This window comes from Buteo buteo, chromosome 2 (assembly GCF_964188355.1).
Source record: "Buteo buteo chromosome 2, bButBut1.hap1.1, whole genome shotgun sequence".
NCBI lineage: Eukaryota > Metazoa > Chordata > Aves > Accipitriformes > Accipitridae > Buteo > Buteo buteo.
This window is the reverse complement of record NC_134172.1, coordinates 38,164,080-38,185,446: the sequence shown is the minus strand read 5'-3', so window position 1 is coordinate 38,185,446 and position 21,367 is coordinate 38,164,080. Positions and strand designations below refer to the sequence as shown.

The 21,367-nt window shown below is 49.9% G+C and overlaps 3 protein-coding genes across 4 annotated transcripts in view; all 3 read left to right on the top strand.

Annotated features, from left to right (window-relative positions):
* The first annotated feature begins 847 nt into the window (after positions 1 to 847).
* On the top strand, positions 848 to 7,925 carry HOXA9 (homeobox A9). The gene is made up of 2 exons (XM_075051325.1): positions 848 to 5,384; positions 6,513 to 7,925. Exons 1-2 carry the CDS (start codon positions 4,829 to 4,831, stop codon positions 6,749 to 6,751), a joined length of 795 nt encoding a protein of 264 aa, XP_074907426.1. The 5' UTR covers positions 848 to 4,828; the 3' UTR covers positions 6,752 to 7,925.
* A 5,216-nt stretch (positions 7,926 to 13,141) lies between these two features.
* Positions 13,142 to 17,636, top strand: HOXA7 (homeobox A7). Its single transcript, XM_075051278.1, has 2 exons — positions 13,142 to 14,066; positions 15,148 to 17,636. Exons 1-2 carry the CDS (start codon positions 13,691 to 13,693, stop codon positions 15,429 to 15,431), a joined length of 660 nt encoding a protein of 219 aa, XP_074907379.1. The 5' UTR covers positions 13,142 to 13,690; the 3' UTR covers positions 15,432 to 17,636.
* Positions 17,637 to 18,200: 564 nt separating this feature from the next.
* The window catches only part of HOXA3 (homeobox A3), a 46,758-nt gene continuing 43,591 nt past the window's right edge, over positions 18,201 to 21,367 (top strand). Inside the window, exons 1-3 of one of the 2 annotated variants that reach the window (XR_012653586.1) lie at positions 18,269 to 18,283; positions 18,865 to 19,843; positions 20,347 to 20,505. The gene's annotated coding sequence lies outside the window, so the exon portion shown is untranslated. Of the gene's footprint in view, positions 18,284 to 18,864; positions 19,844 to 20,346; positions 20,506 to 21,367 lie in introns of those variants that run through there. The other variant, XM_075051169.1, reaches the window with a different exon arrangement.

The window sequence follows — 21,367 nt, the reverse complement described above, 5'->3', positions numbered from 1 at the left end:
GACAACTAATGCTTCCGTGCAGGGTATATGTGTGCCGGGAGGAGGGGGGACAGACTTTGAACCCGGGCTTCTTGGGAGCCGTTAGCTTTTCATGATGTAACCTTGTCGTGCACGGCCTTTTTCTTCCCGATTGCATCTGCATGGAGAGGCGAAAGCTGCCCGGCTCGGGGGCGGGGGGGGGGGGGGGGGGGGGGGGGATTGTTATTATATTTTTCTCTTGTTTTCATTAACCCACTCGAGGCTGGCCGGGGGGCGCGGAGGGGCGCCGGCGGGGCGGGCGGGCGGGCGAGAGGGATGTTTTAGTCACGTTTCTGGTTTTATTTTCGTAGCGGGATCCTTGCGTTAAGGACCACGGCAATGGGGAAAGTAATAATTAGCGCCTGAGAACTGCTCTGTGGTTTAGGTAGTTTCATGTTGTTGGGGCTCCACCTTTCTCTCTACAGCACGAAACTGCCTTAATTACTTCAGTTGATATCATCACCAGGTATGCTTGGTGCGAGGGTCCTTTCTGCCCGAAGAAATCTTAGCGCTGAAGTGATCTGTAGGCGTCAAGTCCCAATGCCATTGTTCCCCATCTGCAACGGAGCCTCCTTTGATTCCTCAGATAAACACGGCAGCCGAGGGGGGAAGCTTGACAAGTTCTTCAAGGTTAGCTAGCTCCTAAGCGAGTCCCTGCCTGCTTGCGGGATTTTAATATATCTCGTAGGCTGCATTCAAGGTCAGGTGCGTTTTTACATTCTGCTCGGCCTGGGTCGAGCTCGGGGGGCGGTGGAGGGGGGGGGGCGGGTGTGCGCGAGGGGGGCTGTTTTTATTTTTCTGTCTGGATTTGTTAAAAAACAGAGACCCAAAAGCCTGCCCGGGGGAGGGGGTGGGGAGAGATCAAGTCTGCCGGCCCCGCTCCGCGCACCATCACAAACAAGGCCCCGCAGGGCAGCGCCCGCGGCCGGGAGGACCCCACTCGCGGCGGGGGTGCCCGGCCCCACCGGCGGCTCTCGCCCCCCGGGGGAGCCTACCCCCCCCCACCTCCGGGCTGGTGCCCGCCGGAGCCTGTCGCAGGGCTCCGACGGCCCCGCGCCGCCGCCCGTCGGGCCCGCTCCCCCGGGGCTGCCCGGGGGCGCCGGCCGCCCCGCGGCCCGCAAGGCCTCGGTTACGATCACGATTGCGGCGCGGGCGCGGCCGCTCTCCGCGGCGGCGGAACGGGCAACAGCGACCTCTCCGGGCCCGCCGCCGCCGCCGCCTTTTGTGTCCGCAGCGCGATCGCGGGCAGGGGCGGCCTCCCGCCGGGCCCTCTGCCCGGCAGCCAGCGCCGGCACGGCGGCGGAGCGGGGCTCCCTCGGCAGCGGAAAGGCAGGCAGGGGAACGGGCAGCAAACGTACTCGTCGGGGCTTTAGTTCTATTCATTTTTTTAGTGACCGTGGTCATTTTTGCCTAAAAATGAAGGATCATGGTTTTTAAAAAGCCACCTACAAACTTTTTCTAAACTCCAGGCTGGGCTGCAGGAACTCAGAGGAATTCGGGTAGCGGGTTTTAGCAGACCCGTCCTAGCCGGTTCCTTAGGGAGGGAGACGTCCTCCGCTGGGGCAGGAGCCGAGCTCTACGTTGCAGTCAAATTTAAGTGCTTGTGTCTGCCTCTACACACGCTGTGTGCCTGACGGGCTATCTGCTGCGTCCGTGTACATACGGGGAGTGTATTTACAGCTTATATGTCTGTGCGTGCCTGTACGGCGTTTGTACATCGGTTTGCCTCTGCCCTTTATTTCCCACTTGAATCGCATCATCCTGATTTTGGACCGCTGCCCCCAAATTCTGAATCATTTTTTCTCTCCGCTCTGCCAAAACACCTCCGTGCATTCGTAGCACTGGCGATTCCGTGAGAAAGGTTTGCAGGGGCAGGAAACCCTGGGGAAAGGCGATCCTGAACTTCCCGTTCAGGAAAGATCGCCAACTCCCGCGGATTCCTGCCCCGCGCCCGCGTACACTCCGCGCCTCCGCGGTGCGTGGCTGATGCAGCGGGGCTTGCGGACGCCCCTCGCTTAAAAACCGACGGGGTCCTTCCCCTTGCAGCCGGGGGTAAGAGCTAGCGGAATGGGATTCCTGATAATCTGGTTCTCTCGGGATGGAGGGCAGGGAGGATGCTTATTCAGGCACGATCGCTCCAGCGGTGCTTCGTTCCTGGGAATTCCGATTTCATATCGCAGTTTGGTGTGAACGTCTGTTTCTGCCCTGCTTGGGGTCTTCTGCCTTCCAGGGTGTAAGCCAGCAAAACCTTAAGTAATTCACAACGCCAACCGTACGAAGCCCACGCTGCCCCCAGTAGCCTTCGTGGCTCGGCTGCAAAATGTACTTTGGGGAAAAAATCGGTCTAAAAGGCCGAAAAAGAGAGGCGAATGCTCCAGCGTTATGATCAGCAACGTGATCGGGTGAAAAATGTCTGTAATTATTTGCTATATTTTATCTCTTGCTTTCTGTACACTCTCTCCTGCCGCTTGGATGCCAGCAGTGAGCAAATGCAGAATTTTACAGGGAAATAAAAATGCAGGCACGTTCTTTTAAACGTTATTGTTATTGTTATTCATTTGCTATTATTTTTGGTGAGGAACCAAAAAAATGAAACCCGCTGCAAGTTGAGAACCCAAATTCGAATATAAACATCCAGGACTCCTGCAGCTAAGATTATTTTTTCTGAATGGAAAAAGGAAGTTCTACAATCACATTTCACCACAGCTGACTCTTAATAATAAATACAAATGACGTCGAGTTCCGTCTTTCCAGGAAAGAAATACAATTATTTTTTTCTATTTCGGCGCGTCTATACACTGGCCACAAAAAATAGCAGAGGAGAGCTTTATTTGCATTTTTTAAATTGTTAGAAAATAACGGGCTCCTTGTTTGTGGAGATCCTGCGACTGTTCCGTAATTTTCGAACTCTAATGGGGGATAATAGTTTCATTATGGGCCTTTGTAATCCTGAATAGGGGGAGAGCGTGTTGTTAAAATAGGATCTCTGTAAGATTTCGGATTAAACTGTTGGGAAGACATGAAAAGAAAAAGAAAGAGAGAAGGAGAGAGGGGCAGAGAGCGGGGGAGAGAGAGCCCACATAGCGATGTAGAACTAATTAGAACCACACTTTCGCATACACAATATTTACACGTGATTTTAATTATTCCTCAGGCCGTCCCTACCATTTGCTGGGCTCTCTTTTCAATAAAAGATATTTCGAGTAAATCGAGCCTCTCGCGGAGATTTTTTGTGCCCCCTGCATCCCATTGACGGCGCTCCTTCGCCAACCAAGGGGACGAGCAGCGGGAGCGTCCGCCGGAGAAAAACCGGGGGGTCACAGGCATATTTGCGAAGCGCTCGGCCACGACTTTAATTCCTAACACTGGACTTGGATCTGGCCGCCTCTTACTTTCCCCCCGCGCACCCTCCCCTCCTTCTGCGGCGGACTGTAACCCTCCGCTCGGTTTCCGACGCCGCTAGCGTGTGTCCTGCAGTCAAAGGAGGTGCCAGCAAATAAATAACTATATTTGCACATAAATTCGATTCACCGGAATGCGGGACGGCCGACTGCGAGCGCCCCTTTGATAGCCGCCCTGAGAAGCAGGGTGCCTTTCGGCAGCGGGGCGACGGGGCTTTTTCTCCCCTTTCCCCCCGCTGACTTCCCTGCATAGTTGGAGAATTAATCGTCGTGACGAATACCGCCGCCCGGCTCTGCCCGCGCTCCTTCCCGCCCGGCCCGGACGGCGGCCCCCCTCCGCTCCCCTCCGGCCGCCGCCGCAGCCGCCCAGCGCCGGCTCCTCTCCCCGGCCCGGCGAGGGGGTCCCCGGCCGCCGCGGCCCCGTCCAAGGGCAGGGGCGCGGCGGGGAGGACGGGGAGGGTGGTTCGGTCACTGCCGCGCTCTGCCCGGCGGGGTGGGGTGGTGAAGTGCACTTCGGTGAGGGCCAGCCAGGAGACCGAGAGCCGGCGCCCGCCCCGGTCCTCCTCCGGCCGGGCGGGGAGGGCCGGCTCGGCGGCGAGGGCTCGAAAAGGGGATGCGCTGAATTTGACTTTCGGCTGCCAGCGCGGAGCCGAACGGAACGGTATTATTTACAGTGAGCTCCCAAACTAAACACAATAGTATAATTTAACCTTTCCAAGCACTCGTAAATTTTTACTGCTGTGAAACACAGCGATGCAAATGAGCACGCTCATAGTTACTGACTTAATAACAACCCCGTGGCTCCCAAAACAATAACTCCTTATGAAATATAATAAATATATATTTAAATACAGTATACCGCAACTGCTATTTTGCCTTTTTTTTATTGCTTCAATTATTGTCTAATTTTATGTGAAGGTCTCCGATCACAAGGGTGGCGGGTTGTGTTTTTTTTGTGTTTTTTTTTTTTTTTTCGCGGGGAACACGACCCACTGATGGGATGATTAATTATGATATAAAATAGTCCGCTTAAACGAGGGGAAAAAAAAAAAAAGAGGAGCGAGAGAGAGAGAGAAAGAGGGAAGGGGGGGCCGTAATACGGAATCTGATCTTTTAATCTCAGTTGGCCGCAATTAAAACAAACCCCGCCGTATAACTCAAATATCCCTTTGCATAAAAACATATGGCCTCGCTATAAAAATTATGGCTGGAAAACACTGACCCATTAATAGCCCGCGGACTGATTTATACTTTATTGTTCTGCTCCCCCGCCACGTGACCGGGGCAGCCAATGGGCGCCCGGGCTGCCCTCAACTTATTACTGACTCTACTTCTCCGCCAGCACCAAGTTGTTACGTGAAACCCGCAGCCCCGAACCGCGGCGGGTCCGCCGCCCGCGCCCGCCCGCCATGTCGGCTCCCGGGACCCTCAGCAATTACTACGTGGACTCCTTTCTGGTGCCGGAGGGGGACGAGCTGGCGGCGCCCCGCTACGCCCCCGCCCCGCTGGGGCCGCCGCCGCCGCCGCCGCGGCCGGCGGCGCTGGCCGAGCACCCCGAGCTGGCCCCCTGCAGCTTCCAGCCCAAGGCGCCCGTCTTCGGCCCCCCCTGGAGCCCCGCGCACCCCGCCGGCGCCAGCGGCGTCCCCGCCGTCTACCACCCCTACGCGCACCACCAGGCGCCCGTGGCACCGCCCGACGGCAGGTACATGCGTTCGTGGCTTGAGCCTGTGCCGGGCTCCTTGTCTTTCCCCGGGTTACCTACCGGCAGGCATTACGGCATTAAACCTGAACCGCTGGCGGCCAGAAGGGCTGACTGTACCACGTTTGACACTCACACTTTGTCTCTCTCTGATTATGCTTGTGGTTCTCCTCCAGTTGATAGGGATAAGCAAAGCCACGAAGGCGCATTCTCTGAAAGCAATGGAGAAAGTGAGGCAAACGGAGAGAAACCGCAGATCGATCCAAGTAAGTGGGACTGCGAGGGTAATGGACTTCAGGGCGCTGCGCCGGCCGCGGGGAGGTGTCGAGGCGCTGGGGCTAATTACGCGGCCGAGCACCGGCTGCTGCCGCCGCCGCTCCAGCTCGCCGGGGTCTGCGATCTGCAAAAGCAGCGGCTGCCTTTCGCAGGCTCGAGCGGCATCTAGGACGGCTCGGGCTTGCCAGGCTGAAAAGAAAACAAAAACCCACCCTACGACCGCAACTTAAGCAAAACACCCCCCCCCCCAAAAAAAAAAAAAAAAAAAAGAGGCAAAAGACGCCCGCCCCCGCCACCCCAGCACACTCCGCAGGACGTGCTCGCATCCTCCTGCCCCGCCGCGCTCCCCCGCGTGGGCCAACGCCGGGGGGGGAGAGGGTGCCTAGAAAGCATTGGATGTGAATCTGATCTTTTTGAGACGGGTCGCAGGCCGGGGCGGCTGTGGCGGGGCTGAGAGCAGAAACCTCGCCGTTGACTTGGTCCCCCCCTCCTCCCCCCTTCGTCTCCTCGGTGGAAAACCCCGGGCTGGATGCTCCCAGGGCTGCAGGACTGGTGGCAGAGCTCCTCGGGATTGCTATCGCGATTAACGCCGTGCGAATAAGGGTCCTAAGCGGGAGAGGGTTTAATTATGCCAGCTGCAGACTGACTAGCCAGCTCTCTGGGTCTTGCCAGCGATGACACGGGAGAAGGTCGAAATTAAAAAGTGAAACAATTTCGATGACATGTTGGTCTGGCTGGTCGCTCCCCGGGCTGGCAGTCTGGGGGGGGACGTGGGATGTGGGGAGGCCAGGAAGGAGGGAGGGAGCTAGGAGAGAGAGAGAGAGAGGAGGAGGAGGAGGAGGACGTATTTTAAAATTGCATCCTACAAACAATAAAAAAGGCGAGGGGAGGCGGGGGCGGCGGGGCTTTGCCGCGTGTGGTTGCGTGTGACCTCTCCATGTGTCTGTATTTTGGAGTCCATTGTGCCTCACAATCCTCCGTGCCTGGGGGAATGAGAGGCACGTCCTAAACCCTAATATCAGGACCCCTACGCGGCTGGCCCTGCGTGGATCCCCCTCCTCAGCCCCCTCCTTCCCCCCCGCCCCGAGCCTGAACTTCTCCTGTTGTTTTCGTTGTAGATAACCCAGCTGCAAACTGGCTCCACGCAAGGTCCACCAGGAAAAAGCGATGCCCTTACACCAAGCATCAGACACTGGAACTGGAGAAGGAGTTTCTGTTCAATATGTATCTCACTAGGGACCGTAGATATGAGGTGGCCAGACTCCTCAATTTAACTGAGAGACAAGTGAAAATCTGGTTTCAGAACAGGAGGATGAAAATGAAGAAAATCAACAAAGATCGAGCGAAGGACGAATGATGGCGACGCGCGGGTTAAATTGAAAATGCATAAAGTAAAAAAAAAAAGAAAGAAAAAAAAAAGGAAAAACGTTAAAAACAAACAAAAAAATCCTCCCCTCGAGCCCTGCCATGCAATGCGTCTGGGTCCAGGCCTCATTTTTTTCCCATGGCAAATTCTGATTATGATTGTACCTTGATTGTCACAGTGGCCAGTTTGCCAGGAGAGGTACAGTAAGACTTTTAATTTTCTAACAGGAAAGAAAAAGGGGGCATTAGCACGAAAAGGCTGTTTAGCTGGCTTGTATAAATCTACCTGTTTCTTCACTTAAGGAAAGAAAAAAAGAAAAAAAAAAAAGAAAAAACTACCTTTTCATAATGCACAACTATTTACGGACTGTGTAGTTTAGTCTACGTAGTTAATTTTATTCGCTCTTTGCGCGGCAGAGAGATCTCTGCCTTAATACTTGAACACTGTGTTTTATTGTGGTAATTATGTTTGTGACTCAATTTATGTGCTTGGGTGCTGTACCGGATGTAATGGTGTAAGCTAGAATTCAATTTGAACTCAGGTTGTTTATTATAAAAATTGCATAGAGTATAGCTCTGTAGTGTATTAAGTCTTTTCTGTATAATTAGACAGTTAACCTTTGATTGTAAAATATATATTATATATATATCCCAACACAAAAAAAAAAAAAAAAGTAGAAAAAAAGTTTGTCCGGGATGTCTGGGAATTACGGTTCTCAAAATATTGAAGCAAGTCATTTTAGTATGCACAGTTGATATATATATAGTACTGTCTTTGTCGGTTGTATATATAATCTATATATTAAAAAAAGTAAATAAACAGACTAGCTTAAATATTGTTTTTGCACCAGTGAGCAGTTATCAGATTTCGGAGCTATACATATATGTGAAAAGGGTAACTACCTATGGTTTACGTTTTAATTTTAATCGAATGATTTGATGGTTATTGTAATGAAGGTTAATTTTATTGATAATAAATTATACACTATAAAAACCTACATTTGGTTATTGTAAATTTGTATCGATTTAAAAAAATAAATCTGGGAAGTTATGTTGATGCAGAACGTACACTGTCTATTTTGAAATAGTTACCTCATGGCCTACTGACCAAATCGTTGTGTTGAAATGATATTTAACTTTTTGCCAAATAAAATATATTGATTCTTTTATGTTTTGTGATGTTTTAAGATTATTAAGGAGGGGTTCTTCCATGGCACACCGAATCTCTCCGGCAGACGTGGCACTGCTAGGGCAGCTGCGGAGGCGCGTGGCAGTAGTATCTCTGAGCCAAGGCAAACCCACGGCTCTGCAAACGCAGCCCCCAGGTGATGAAAAATTGGGCTTATTTTCCTCCGAAATGGGCAGATTCAGGTCCCAAATGCCATTGCTTCGCTGAGAGGAGGGACGGCTCCCCTCTCCCGGACATAATTTGGAAAGCTGGCGCTTAGCAGTGCGAGGAGGGAGCCCCTTTGGATGGCAGCGGGGGCATACGCCCGAGTTCACGCGGTTTTAATAAATTCGCCTGGCGGGGTGGGGGGACTGAGGACCAAACCAAAATGTCCGACGTTCTTTAGTGCGGACAATAATGTAAATCAGCTCAGACAGCGACATTTAGGCTGAGATGGTTAATTAGCCTGTACCAGAAAATGTCCAGCACTGTGTGTGCTTCAACAAGCTCTGTGAGAAGGCTCGCCTTACCAGCGCCTTCATTTTAAATTCCCTTCTGGAGATAATTGCGCATGCAAAATATGTTATTTCAAACGTCACCCATTTTTTTCCTTCCCTTGCCTGCACGTTTGGGATTTTTTTTTTCCCTTTTAAATGTCCCGTGGCAAATAAAAACAACCCGTTGCATTTTATTAGCGCCTCAGATTATAGATGTATGTATAGATAGATATAGATACAGATAAAATTTTACTGACAATTATGGTAGAATTTATGGTGTCAATTTTACTCGCTGATTTAGCCGAAGGAAAGAGGTGGGCTGGCAGCAGGCTAGAGCGGAGAAGACAAAATAGGATTTATTTTTAAAAATCAGAAAGAAGGTTTATTTGGAGTGGAAGATTTCCACACACACACCCCCATTGCACCCACCCCTCCCCCGCCGCCCCAAGCCAAACCAAGCTCAGCAACAAAAGAAAATAGCGAAGTCTGTGAGCTTGCTGAAATTTACCCTTGTTTTGGGCGGACATCTTACTGCTCAGAGTAGATATCCTCCATAATATGAGCCGCAGCACGCTTCTGCGCCACACCGACCCTTGTTTGCAAGCATGTCGAATAATAATAAAAGCCTCCTTGTTTTACGGAGGTACACTTACACACATATATATGTATTTAAAGCAAAATAAGACGGAACACACTTATGGTCTTGGCAGAAGTTGTTGTTAGGAAAATTCAGAGCCATACAGTGCAATAAAAGAAAATGACTGCTGTAACCGTTTATGGGGTGTAAAACGCTGCAGGGCTAAAGACAAAACTTAGGGAGCCGGCAAGAAGTTTACAGATGTGCAGAACCGCGGGAGAAAAAAAAAAAAAAAGCTTTCGGCTTCACCTTAAAAAAAAAAAAAAAAGAAGAAATCCGGGGTAAGATTTGATGAGTTCTAATTAGCAAAAGGGAGCTCGTTCTGGTGTGCACACACACAAAAAGCCCCTAATTGATCCCTGAGCCAGTATTTGGGGATGCTGGGACGCCCTCTGTTGTTGCAGACAGAGGCAACTTCAAAGAATCAGCATTAAGAGTGTGTAATAAATGACGGGTCTGCAAACTGTCTGGAATTCGGCTCTTAATGAGTTTACAACTGTCCAGCCACAATTAAGATTTTCTACAAAAGCCTTTTCATTTGTTTTGTCTGGCTGTTTTAGATAAAGCGGGCGAGCGGAAATAACAACCTTTTATTGGCCTTCCCCTGCTTAAACCCAGGCTGGGAGGTGGACATTTATCTTCCCGTGCGCTGGCGGGCAGAGGCGCTGGCTCCGCGGGGCCGGCGCGGCGGGGCGGCGGCGGCGGCGGCGGCGGTGGCGGCCGGGCGCCGGCAGGTGGCGCTGTGAGCCTGCGAAAGAGCTCGCGCCCGCCCGCCATCAAGCGCTCGGCCGCCTCCCCGAAAGCTCCTAAAATGTCGACTTTATGGGAGCAGAAGTGGGGCCGGGACCGCTGGTTTTAACAAAGGCCGATAGGTCCGAGGCGGGTTTTTGGCCCCTTGTCCCGGGGGCACGGTGAGGGGTGCCCCGCTGCCAGCGGGCGCCGTTAGGGTGGCGTTTACCGCCTGGCCGCGCTCGGTGCTCCCGTGGCAAAAGTAGAGCTCGCTCTTCACCGACGACGTACCCCGCATTTATTATTCTCAAAACACCGAGTCAGTTCCTAGCAGCTCATAGAGACGGATGGGGCCCGGGCACTGAACTGCCCGCTCCTCTTTCCCTTGCCCCAAACCTTCGCCCTTCCCTGGCGAGGCTCTGAGCCTGCGAGCGGGCTGTCCTCATCTCCCGAAGGGCTGGTGAGAAATGAAATGTTTGGAGGAAAGGGGGGGATTGCAGGCTCCGGACAGGATGGAAGAGGCTCTCCCCGGATCGGCCCGGCAGGAGAGCCCCCGAAGAGCTTCACCCGAAGAGCGGGGGGCGAAGCGGGGGGTTTCCAGTGCCCTTCTCCGCCCCGCGTAGCTGGAGACGCAGCCGGGCGGGGGAACGGCAGCGCCGCAAATCTCTCGTTTGAAAATTATTTACCGGCGAGTGAAATTCCTCAACAGCTGTCTTTGGTACAAATAAAAAGCCCTGCTCGCGTCCCCAGCAATTTCGGCTCTGTGGGACCCATTGTAATTATATGATACAGATGCGAGCAGGCTGATGCTCTGCAAACTTGACGTGTCTCTCAAAGTCATTCTTAACTTCTCCTCGCCTTCTATTTTGATTTCCTCGAGTCGTTTGCGTATTTTTTTTCGTTTTGCTTTTGTTGGCTTTCACGTCTCGACAATGAGGCTGAGAGGGGAATTGTGGAGGGTTTTCAGATGGCACTTGCCAAAAGAGAGGGGGGAAAAGTAATTGGAAGGAAATAAAGGCAGGAGGAAAGGAAGCATAAAATGTGGGGTGAAGTATGAACGGTGTATTTTTCAAGTTTAAGCCAGACAAGTAAACAAATCGCTGCATAGTACTCCGTAACAGAACTACTTTCTTGGCGTTTTATTTACATTTCCTTAAATCAAAGCCAGTCTCTCTCTATCGAAATTCAGCATCGGGAAGGAATGTCAGCGCTGAGCTATTTTTTCCACGCACTGTTTCAAAGATTCAATTCTTTCTAGGGATAAAGAGTAATAGCCACTCCCCGCTTTCTAACAAGAGCCTTCCTATCAAATGTTTTTCTACAATGGCATTGCTAAACTTATGATGATTAATTATTTTTTTTCCTTGGGCAGTAAAATTATATTGAAATTAAAAAGTGTTTATGCGTCGTCATCCTAAGTAATAACTTGGCACAGTACGCTCCATTATAATCGTGGATAAATTACGGCGCGAACAGTTTCTAAAACAAGAAAATCTTCTCTAGTATGAACCACATCAAGATACTGCTTAATACACGAGCCATAATCATGTAGTGCTCCCAGGTCGCTTATAACTTATGAGCACCGTTTTATCACTACCTTTTACTTCCCGGAAAAGCTCAGAAGGCAAAGAGAGGTAGTCCAGAGCTCACACGAAAAAAATAAATGCAGTGAATCCCGCCTAGAGGATTATTTTTAAAGCGTGTGAGAATATTGCGGTGACCGAAACCTTGCAATGTGCGCCCGTTCGCCGGTTCCTCGACTGGAAAAAAATACATTCAAATGAAAAGTGCATTATCAGGCGCGGGGATGCAGCCCGGTTTTGTGAGCGACAGAACGAGAGATTTCAGAGGCTGTTTCAGAGGCAGCGTTATGCCTAACACGCAGAGGATGGGGGAAATAAATAAGGTGGCCGGGACCCATGTCTGGGGGTCCTTTTAAGATTAATTCAGTGAAGACTTTTTGAGAAATCTTGAGGGTTGGCAGGGAAAAAAGCTGAAAGCAAAATATAAAATAAAAAAAAAGGTGGCGGCAGTAAACACACACACGCAAAGGAAAATACATAAACGTGCAAGTTGTACAGAATGAGAGAGCTCGAAATACAACCACCCAGCTAATCTATTTGGTCCTACGCTATCCGTATTTAAGTCTAGACATTGGTTATATTTGCTGTTTCTTTCTTCTTGCATCTTGGTATGTTGTCACCAGAGGAGCAATTTATTGGTCTAATGTCATCTACTTCAGCCTCTTTGATCTTCTTGGTCGTCGTCTTGTTTGCATCGCATTCGTTTAACTTCTTGGGCCTTTATTCCTTTCCAGCAGCCTCTTCTGCCGGCGTGTTCCCACATTGCGATTGCGACCGCAGGGATATTGTCTAATATTGGCGAATTGGAAGAAATAACCGAAGGGGGCTCTTTCGCCAGCTTCTCCCTTACGCCTGCGAATAACAACTGCGTTTTCGCTTACTTAACGCTTGGCAAATATCGACATACAGCGGCCACATTTGCGTGCTCTGAAGCACCAATATCTCAGGGATCTGGCTTTAGAGAATTTACTTGCTTCTGTCAGTAACCTATATTCATGGGGCTGCAATAACCGCGCATAAAGAGTCCCAAAGGGTGCGCGCGCGCGCGTGAGTGTGTGTGTGAGTGTGTGTTTGTGTGTGTTGGAGGTGTGCGGGGCGGGGGGGGGAGAGGGTGTCCCACGTTTACAAAACGTAAAGTTTAGGGTCCGTGCGAAATATCGCCAAGAACAATTTTAACTGGTGAGAAAGTCTTTGTACACGGGGCACCAAACTATAATTGAAAGGAGAATTTCCGGGGCAATTCCATTGTGCTCCTTCCAGTTTATGATGTGCAATACAGGCAGGCAGTAAAAGCTGTCTTTACCAGGACTCCCTGTCTGAGGGAAGGAAACTCATTTTACGATCCGTTTAAAGGAAGGGCACGGTGCAGCATCCTCAATGGAGAGCCATTCTCATTGTTGGGGAGCCCAGTGTTTAGAAAAGCAGCAACGCTCCCCGTCATCCGAGTGTACCGCTGCCGCCTCACGCTTAGGACGGTAAGGTAGGTAGGACGGAAAGGTGAAAGGGGCATCAAACGGGCGCTGAGATTTGAAGCCATTTGCAGGCGATTTCTTCAAGTCGGAGGGGGTGGGTTTATTTTGTTGGGTTTTTTTTCTTCCGGAGGCGCTCAGAAAGTTGGGTCCTGGCTTTTTTTTTTTTTTCCTCATTTTTGGTGTTCCCCCCCCCACCGGGGAGAGTGACTGTGGGTTTTTTTCCTGGGGGGGGACGGGGGACACGACGGACGGACACCGGCGGGTCTCACTCCGGGGGGCGCCTTCATTCTCAAGGCTCGGGCAGCCCTGCAGGGCCGGCGGGGGCCGGGCGTGGCGGGGCCCGGCGGCCGGGGTTTACCCCCCTCCCCTCCCCGCGCTTATTTTCCTTGCGGAAAAGCAACGCGAGGGTGACCAGCAGCCTCCTTTAAAGTTCATTTTTTATTTTCCTTCATTTTTCGCAGCGGCCCCCCCGCTCCGCCTGAAGGACCACATGGTGTGTGCGTGTGCGTGTGTGTGTCCGTGTCCCCACTCCCCGCGGCGGCGCCGTCGGGGGCCGAGGGGGCGGCGGCGGCTGGAGGGCGCTGCCGGGCGCGGCGGCGGCGGCGGCAGCGGCGGCGTCCCCGGCCCGTCCATGGCCGGGCACCGGCGGGCCGCGGCCGGCACCACCTGTGAGGCGGGCGGGGATTGGCGGGCGGCGTCATATGACCGGTCACGTGCTCGAGGCAGCTCAGTCCAAAAGAAAATGGGGTTTGGTGTAAATCTGGGGGTGTAATGTTATCATATATCACGCTACCTCGTAAAACCGACACTGAAGCCTGCCGGACAACAAATCACAGGTCAAAATTATGAGCTCTTCGTATTATGTGAATGCGCTTTTTAGCAAATATACGGCGGGGGCTTCTCTTTTCCAAAATGCAGAGCCTACTTCTTGCTCCTTTGCAAGCAACTCCCAGAGAAGCGGCTATGGACCAGGCGCGGGTGCCTTCGCCTCCTCCATGCCCGGCTTGTACAATGTGAACAGTACCATATATCAAAGCCCGTTCTCTTCCGGATACAGCCTGGGCTCTGATGCCTACAACCTGCATTGTTCCTCTTTTGATCAGAACATTCCCGTCCTCTGCAATGAGCTAACCAAACCCAGCTGTGAGAAAGCGGAGGAAAGCAACCTGCACAACCAGGCTGAGCCTAATTTCCGGATATACCCCTGGATGAGGTCTTCAGGTAGGGGCGAGCGGAGAGGGCTCGGAGCCGTGGCAGCCAGGCAAAGCGTGTCGCCAGAATTACTGTCAGCACAGCCTTTATGGTTTTAATTATAGCCGAGGCGCCATTGCGTAGAAAGCCCGTGGCATTGTATGTAAATGAGTATCATAAAACTTTTTATTGCCCAATTAATGGGTTCTAGCCTCGTAAATTTATTTAACTCCATTTGCTATGGAATTTTAGCGTTGAGCTGATTTGCGCTGTTTGCTATAGAAATGTGGAGAGTTGGCTGCGGGCTCCCAGAGCCCCCACGGGTAAGCGTCTCCCCTGCCCTCTGCCGAAGTTGGGCAAAAAAAAAAAAAAAAAATCCCGCTCGCTGGGGAAGGCGGAGGGGAGAGGGGCGTTCAGGAGCGGGGGATGGACTGCTGAGGACTTTGCCAGCCCACGTTGCCGAGACGTGCCACTCTCGTGTCCCCCCCCTGCCCTTTCCACGGAGATAAGGATCTATAGAAATGTTCTAAACAGGAAAACGTGGCGGGGGGGGGGGCGCGGGGGGGGGGGGCGCTGGGGGCGAGAATGTGTGAAAAAGGAGAGCTCTCTTCTGGAGCTAAGTACGATGTATTGTTTACGATCCGGGCGGGGTGGGGTGGAGGGGTGGTGGGAGCCCCCGACATGAAAAATAAAATAAATACGGCCCAGCCTTCCAGCTTTTTACTTCCCCTTGCGAAACGCGAAAGTCTGGAAGGTTTTAGGGAAATACATGGCCTGGGGGGAAAGTTCCTCCTCCCAAAAGCAATTTCCTCCCCCACCTCCTCTCCTGAATGCTTTCTCTCCACTTTTTCTAGGTCTCGAGCAACTTAATTTTTGCCTTGCCTGAGCAGGGCAGGACGTGTGGCTGAAATGTCTTTGTTAGGGCAAAGTGGGGGGGCGGGTGGAAGTGAGAGAAGGGGATCATTCACTCTCGCTCGGCCGCTTTTTGTTTGTTTGTTCTTTTATTTAAAAAAAGTAATAATTATTATTAAAAAAAAAAAACCAAACTAAACTGAGAAAACTTTCCACCTCTATTCTTGCCTAACTCCTGGCCGTGTGTGCCTGCTTTCAGGTCCAGATAGGAAGCGAGGGCGCCAGACCTACACCCGCTACCAGACCCTGGAGCTGGAGAAGGAATTCCACTTCAATCGTTATCTGACTCGGCGGCGGAGGATAGAGATCGCCCATGCCCTCTGCCTGACGGAGAGGCAGATCAAAATCTGGTTCCAAAACCGGAGGATGAAGTGGAAGAAGGAGCACAAGGAGGAGAGCTCCAGCACCCCGGCTCCCAACGAGCCCACATCAGCAGCAGCCTCTGTCGAGAAAGTGGAAGAAGATGAGGAGGAGGAGGACTAAGGAGTCCCACTCGAGAAAGCGATCTCTTAGTATAATGTATGCACATGACAGTTGGAAAAGCTCCCTTTAAAAGAAAAAAAAAAAAAAAGAGACTCACTTTTTATTTAAAAAGAAAAATTCAGTTCCCTTTAATAATCATCTTGCAAGCGAGTGTTTGCAAACATGAAAACGTTTCTTGGGGTGGTTTTCCAGCCTTCTCTCCACTTTCTCGTACTCCCCAAACCCGCCCTGTGCCGAACCTTTCGGTGATATCTCCTAAGAGCATCCTACAATCATTTTTTTTTTCGTTTACCCAAACCTGGGTGGGTTTGTCCAGGGGACATTTCAGTGGGAGAAATGCTGCTTGCACAGATAGTAAACCGTGACCTTCCGAAGTAACTACCTGACTCAATAGTCCCAATCATGTGTAAAGGGGAAAGTGCATTAGGCTCATATCAAGAAAAACTACCTAATTTTGAATAAGTAGCTCTGCACTTCTCTTTTTTTTTCCTTTTTTTTTAATTATTGTTATAAAAGTATCATAACTAACAGCTACACTAACAAAAGGTTAAACAGCAAGTAAGGGGAAAAAAAAAAGATCTTCCACAAACCACTACAATCTACAGCAATGATTTGTACTACCTATTTTCCAGACTACCTATATATCTTGCTCCGCCTACCTATCTTCGAAAGTATACTGTATTTTAGTAGTCAAAAGAAGATAACATTACTAATGTGAATCGCTAAATGCTTTTAGAAATGTAAGTGTAGTCGTTCGAAAAGCACGCATCAATAGCTTTGGTATAGAATTTGGTACCGAAAAGGCTGACTATATTTAAATTTAAAATAATATATTTATTCCAAAGCAATTATAAATGAAAACCATATGCTGCAATGTATCTTTGTTCTCGATTCTTTACTATTCCGAGTGAGGAAGCAAACACACGCCAATATTGTACAAAGCGGTTTAATATCTCCCGTTGGCTTCTACCTTCGTCTGCCTCTGCTAAAGGCCGTTTTCTTATTCTAGGCTGATCTTACTTAATATAGCGGAAAGTGTTCTTTGAAAAGTGAATTTAAATGACCATGTAACCACCTTTAAAAAATCCCTGTTTGTCCTGATTATCCGAACGTGTTAATATGTAATAACGTGACTTTTCCTACAATAGCAGATACTGTATATTTGAACGATTTTTTTTTTTGTCATTTATATTCGTCTTGGAGCTCATTTGTAAGATCATGTCATAAATTGGAAAGTATGTAATTAATTTGGAAACTTTGTAGCATGATGTACTGTTAAGAACTCTGTATAAATCCGTCTTGAAGGTTTGGCTAAAGTTTATTCAAAAATTGTATGTTACAATGTGTTTCGATGTGTTCGTTGTGAACATTTGGATATGCCGTGTAAGTATTGGAAGTGGAAAAAAAAAATGTCTGTGAACTCTCTTTGGAAGTGATACCGTGTACAAGTATCTCCCACGATAAATGTGTTTTATGTTACACAGAAAATAAATATGCTTGTTGACAATGAATTGTGTTTCTTTATTAGGGAAACAGTTCGAAGGAAGCATCAAAAAATAATTTACACAGACAAATAAAGAAATTAGATCACATAAATCTTTTTTTTTTCTTTTTCCATAATCAGAAGGGAAAAAAATTTCGAAGGTGATGAATTGATAGGAATCAGTCAATTTCTCTATCTCCACTTTGTGATTTTTTTTTTTTCCTTAGCGCAGTTGATTAATAAAGCGGAAAGTCATCTTTATGGGAGGGCTTCCTTCCACCGTGTTCCCGTGTCCTCTTGCAATCATAACCCCAGTCCAGGCGGCTAGCGATCAAGCCGAAATCGCATGCAGTGAAATAATATTTTGTAATGAACATAAAGTGCCATCGAAACTTCCAAGTGTAAATGATCTGGTCGGGTACGTGTGTAGTTTGTGCGTGAGGCTTTCGGGGGGCGGGGGGCATAGGAGTGACATTAAAAAGAGGAAAAGTCGCCCCGCTTTAGAAAAATGTACCATTTTTGCCAGGTACCACGTAATGTCAAGGAGATCTAATATTTTCGATCTTTTTAAAAAATTTTAAAAAAAAAGCAACCACAAAAAACACAAAGCACAAACAAACAAACAAACAAAAAAAAAAAAACAAAAAAACCCCAAACCCAAAAACCTCGCCCGAAATGTCGCTTTATTCGGCCGAGTAAATACAGGTAGAAGCAGAGCATCATTTGCGCAGAAGTTCCCTTTTTCTACTACACTCCGTTCCTGGTCAACGTACTAATTGTAATTTTAATAAAATTAGTACAAACTCCAGGTCTTTTAAAAAACTCCAGGGCTGCCTCTGTGGTAAGATGGCGCCTCTCTAAGACCTGCCTCTTCTTAGTGATGAGGAAAAGGCCATAAATCCGTTGTTGTTTATGAAAATTTACAACTTTGCAATACAACTTTATGAGTTGTTCGGTTTTTCCATTGGTCGTTGTCGGTCATGTGGATGGTAACCGTGAACATGAACTTTTTTATAATTTCCCTTGCGAGAATAGAGCCGCATTCTTTTGCTGAGCTCTGTCCTGCTTCGGATCTCTCTGGCTTTCAATCCCCATTTCATTTGTTCTTTGTAAGGCAATAGTGAACAAAGTGTGCGGAGGTTCGGCATAAGCAGCCGCCTAGAACACAGATCCGGGATGGCAATTTCCAGTTCCCCCGCTGGAAGGTGTGGCATATTGGATTCAAAGCACTGGCGTGGCAGATTTTCAACTTGCAACCTGGCTAATTTCCTGCTTCTTCTGGCACCAAAAGGAGGGCGATTCGTCTCCTGTGCAGCCAAAGCGACAGCTGTCAAAGTCGCAGGGGCTCCTGTGAGCCAGAACCTAAAAGGTGAGAAATGTATATGACACTACCGTAAGCAGGGAAACATGGCTTAATACGTTTAAATATTAGACATGTGCAATTAAACCAAATGGAAATGTTACCGGCCAAAAATAGAGATGGCTGCAGCTCAGTTGATTTCGATTTAACCAGTGCATGCAATAATATGCCTAAATAAAATGTCTACTTTCTACTATTTAGCAAGGAAGCCGTGGATTTTTTTTTTTTTTTTCACGAAGTTTATTTCTGTTTGCCTTTGCCAGGGAGTTGCTGTGACATTCAGGTTATTTTCTAAGAATTGAGGTTTACAGTATCAATCCGAGGGGATTTTTTTTTTTCCAGCGCGAGGGGAAAAAAAAAATTAAAACCCCCAACATTAATTTGTTTCGCAGCATTAACTTAAAGTTCATTTGTGGCCGCTGAAATGCAGATGTAGTTTATTTTTTACTATTTCAGAAAAAAAAAAAAAAACCAAACCAAAAACCACCAGTCAGCACAACGTCTCCTGGCTCCCCTGGCATGTCCAGGAGGAAGGTTATTTCTAGCCGGGGGGGAAACAGCGCGAATGTGGCTTTGATTTTCTTTATCAGATCAAGCGCTGCCTGCAAAATCCCCATGCCCCGCGCCGTGGGTCCCTCGGAACAGCGTTCTTCCCGGCGCTTTCCGGCGTGGGTAGCTTGCGCGCCCCGGCTGCGCGGGGTGAGCTCGGCGGCGGCGAAACCGATTTCAGCGCCGGAGACGGAGCTTTTTTCCACCCTTTCTCTTCTCGTTGTGACTGTTACGGTGCGGCGCTGGGGCGGGGGGAGCGGCGGCTGGCGGGCCGGTGCCCCGCGGTGTGTGCCGGCGAGGCGGGGAGGGGGTGGTGGTGGGGTGGGGGGTGGGAGTGATCGGGGGGGGAGCGGGGCCCCGGGGACGGTGCCCCCGAGACCCCCCGCCGCCGCCCGGCTTCGCTCCCGCCTCCTCATTGCGAATGAGCGGCTCGGAGCGCGTTAAGCGTTGGCCCCGGCTCTGGTTGTGCTGCCGGGCTGATAAAGCATTGCATTTGCATTGCATTGCGGTATCCGCCGGACTGGAGCTGCAGCGAGCGCCGGATTATTTATTGCGGGGCGGCGGGTGCTCAGTGCTGCCACGGCGTGGCGGAACGGCGGAGGCGGGCGCGGAGCGGCCCCCGCAGCCCCCGGGAAGGGCAGCGCTGGGAGCCTGCGCTGCTCGGGGCAACCCCCCAGAAAAGACACCCCCACACACACCCGAAAAGGGGGGGGGGGGGGAGGCGAAGAAAATTAATCCGGCCTATCTTTTTCTACGGGAGCATCCGAGCTCGCCCCCGGGCAAGATATTCCGGCAGGACGGGCTCTGCCCCCTCCCCTTCCCCTCCGCTTGTACCTCGGTGTGTGTCAACTGTAAAATATCACAGTGGGAGCTGGCTGGGGAGGACCCGCCCGCGTCCCCCGGCCAGGCTCCCCATACCCCGCCAGTCTAAACAACGGTTCGCCTTGCCCAAACTGTTTGGATTAGGAGCTATTAGTTAAAGGCTGGTTTTGGTGACGCTGCCGAGCACGAGAAGGATTTGTAAGTGGTTTTATATAGGAGGAGAAGGAGGCTTTTAAGCTTAAGAGGGGAACTGCCCCCGCACCTGCATCCGAGGGTGGCTGGGGTTGCCGGCCGGGTGTTCGGCGGGAGGAGGAAGGAGAAGTGTTTGGTGGAGGAGGTGCTGAGGGTGCGGGGAATTCCGAAAACAAATAAAAGGCGGATGAAATACACGGGTATCGCAAAGTGTGACCTTGTTGCGGTGGCAAAATGCAGCGGCTGGCTTTCTGCTTTCCGGGGCGGGGGGGGGAGGGAATGGTGAAGGGAAACTGCTGCGAAATGTGTCCGTGCAGGGCATTTCCCCGGCAGAGCTGGGGGGTAACAGATTATTGTAATTCGGGGTTTTCTGGGGGTAGGGGGAGGAGCGGAGAGGACGCCTGAATGTGACTGAAGCGGAGATTGCAGTGCAGATTGTTTAGCTGTCACTGTAACTACTCTAACACGACCCAGCTAGGCAAACGTGCATGTTTCATTCCTTTTAATAGCGTGGGATCAACGAAGAAATGTTTTCGCTGCCTGCGGTCGGGCTTTCGACAGTTCGGTTTGGACGCGAACAATAACTTGAAAAAGAGGAAAGAAACAAAAAGAAAAAGAGAGGAAAAAAGAAATCAGTCTGTAACCGATGCTATAAAATGTAAATATAACTAAGCCTGGTGCGATGTTTTTATTTTGGTCTCTGTGTGATGGATTCAAACAAAAGACCGTCTGGCCACAACTTTTTAAAGTAAGGCCGGTGGGTTTCGCTTACCCCGAGTATTCATTTTTTCACGGTGCGTTTTCGTTCTGACCTATGTTGGCGAAAATCTGCTCTTTTCAAAACCTCTTTGTATTTAACGTGCTGTGTGCTTGTTTGCTGGCGTTCCCTCCTTTTTTAACTCTATTCGCACTGAGTAAAAAAAACTTTTTTTCTGGAGAAGGCTGGCTTTCAAGAAATACACGTTTCTGAAATGACCTCCCAAAGCATGCAGCTAGCGAGCTGTAATTCTACCAGGTGTGTTTATGGATTAGCCGGGCTGAAGCCGTTAAGGAAGTTGGGGGGGAGGAAAAAATTGGAGGCAATCAACATCTGAATGTGAAAGTCCAGCTGAGACTGTGAACAATACAAACTATTGTGGAGCGATGTTTTAACTCACTACTGTTTTATAGGTATCGTAATCTGCCCCCGGAAATGAGACAAATAGTCTCCCAACAACAACAAAACTCTCCTTTGAAAGCTACTTTAGGAAACGGGGCTCGTACGCATGTCACTTTCCGTCAGAGCGCGTTTAAAATTAGGCTATTCAATCTGTTGTAATGGGCACGGATTATGAGTAAACACAGCTCGCAATGAACAACCTCATGTTATCTCCAGGAGCTGCAGGGTTACGGCTGAATTAAAAGCTCCTCAGCGAATTTCATCAACACTGTTACTGTCCCTGCCCTGGGCCAAGAATTATATTTCCGCTATAGGGTAACTGCCATGTTGAAAAATGAAGGTGGAAATGTTTGTTTCGTGTATTATTTTTT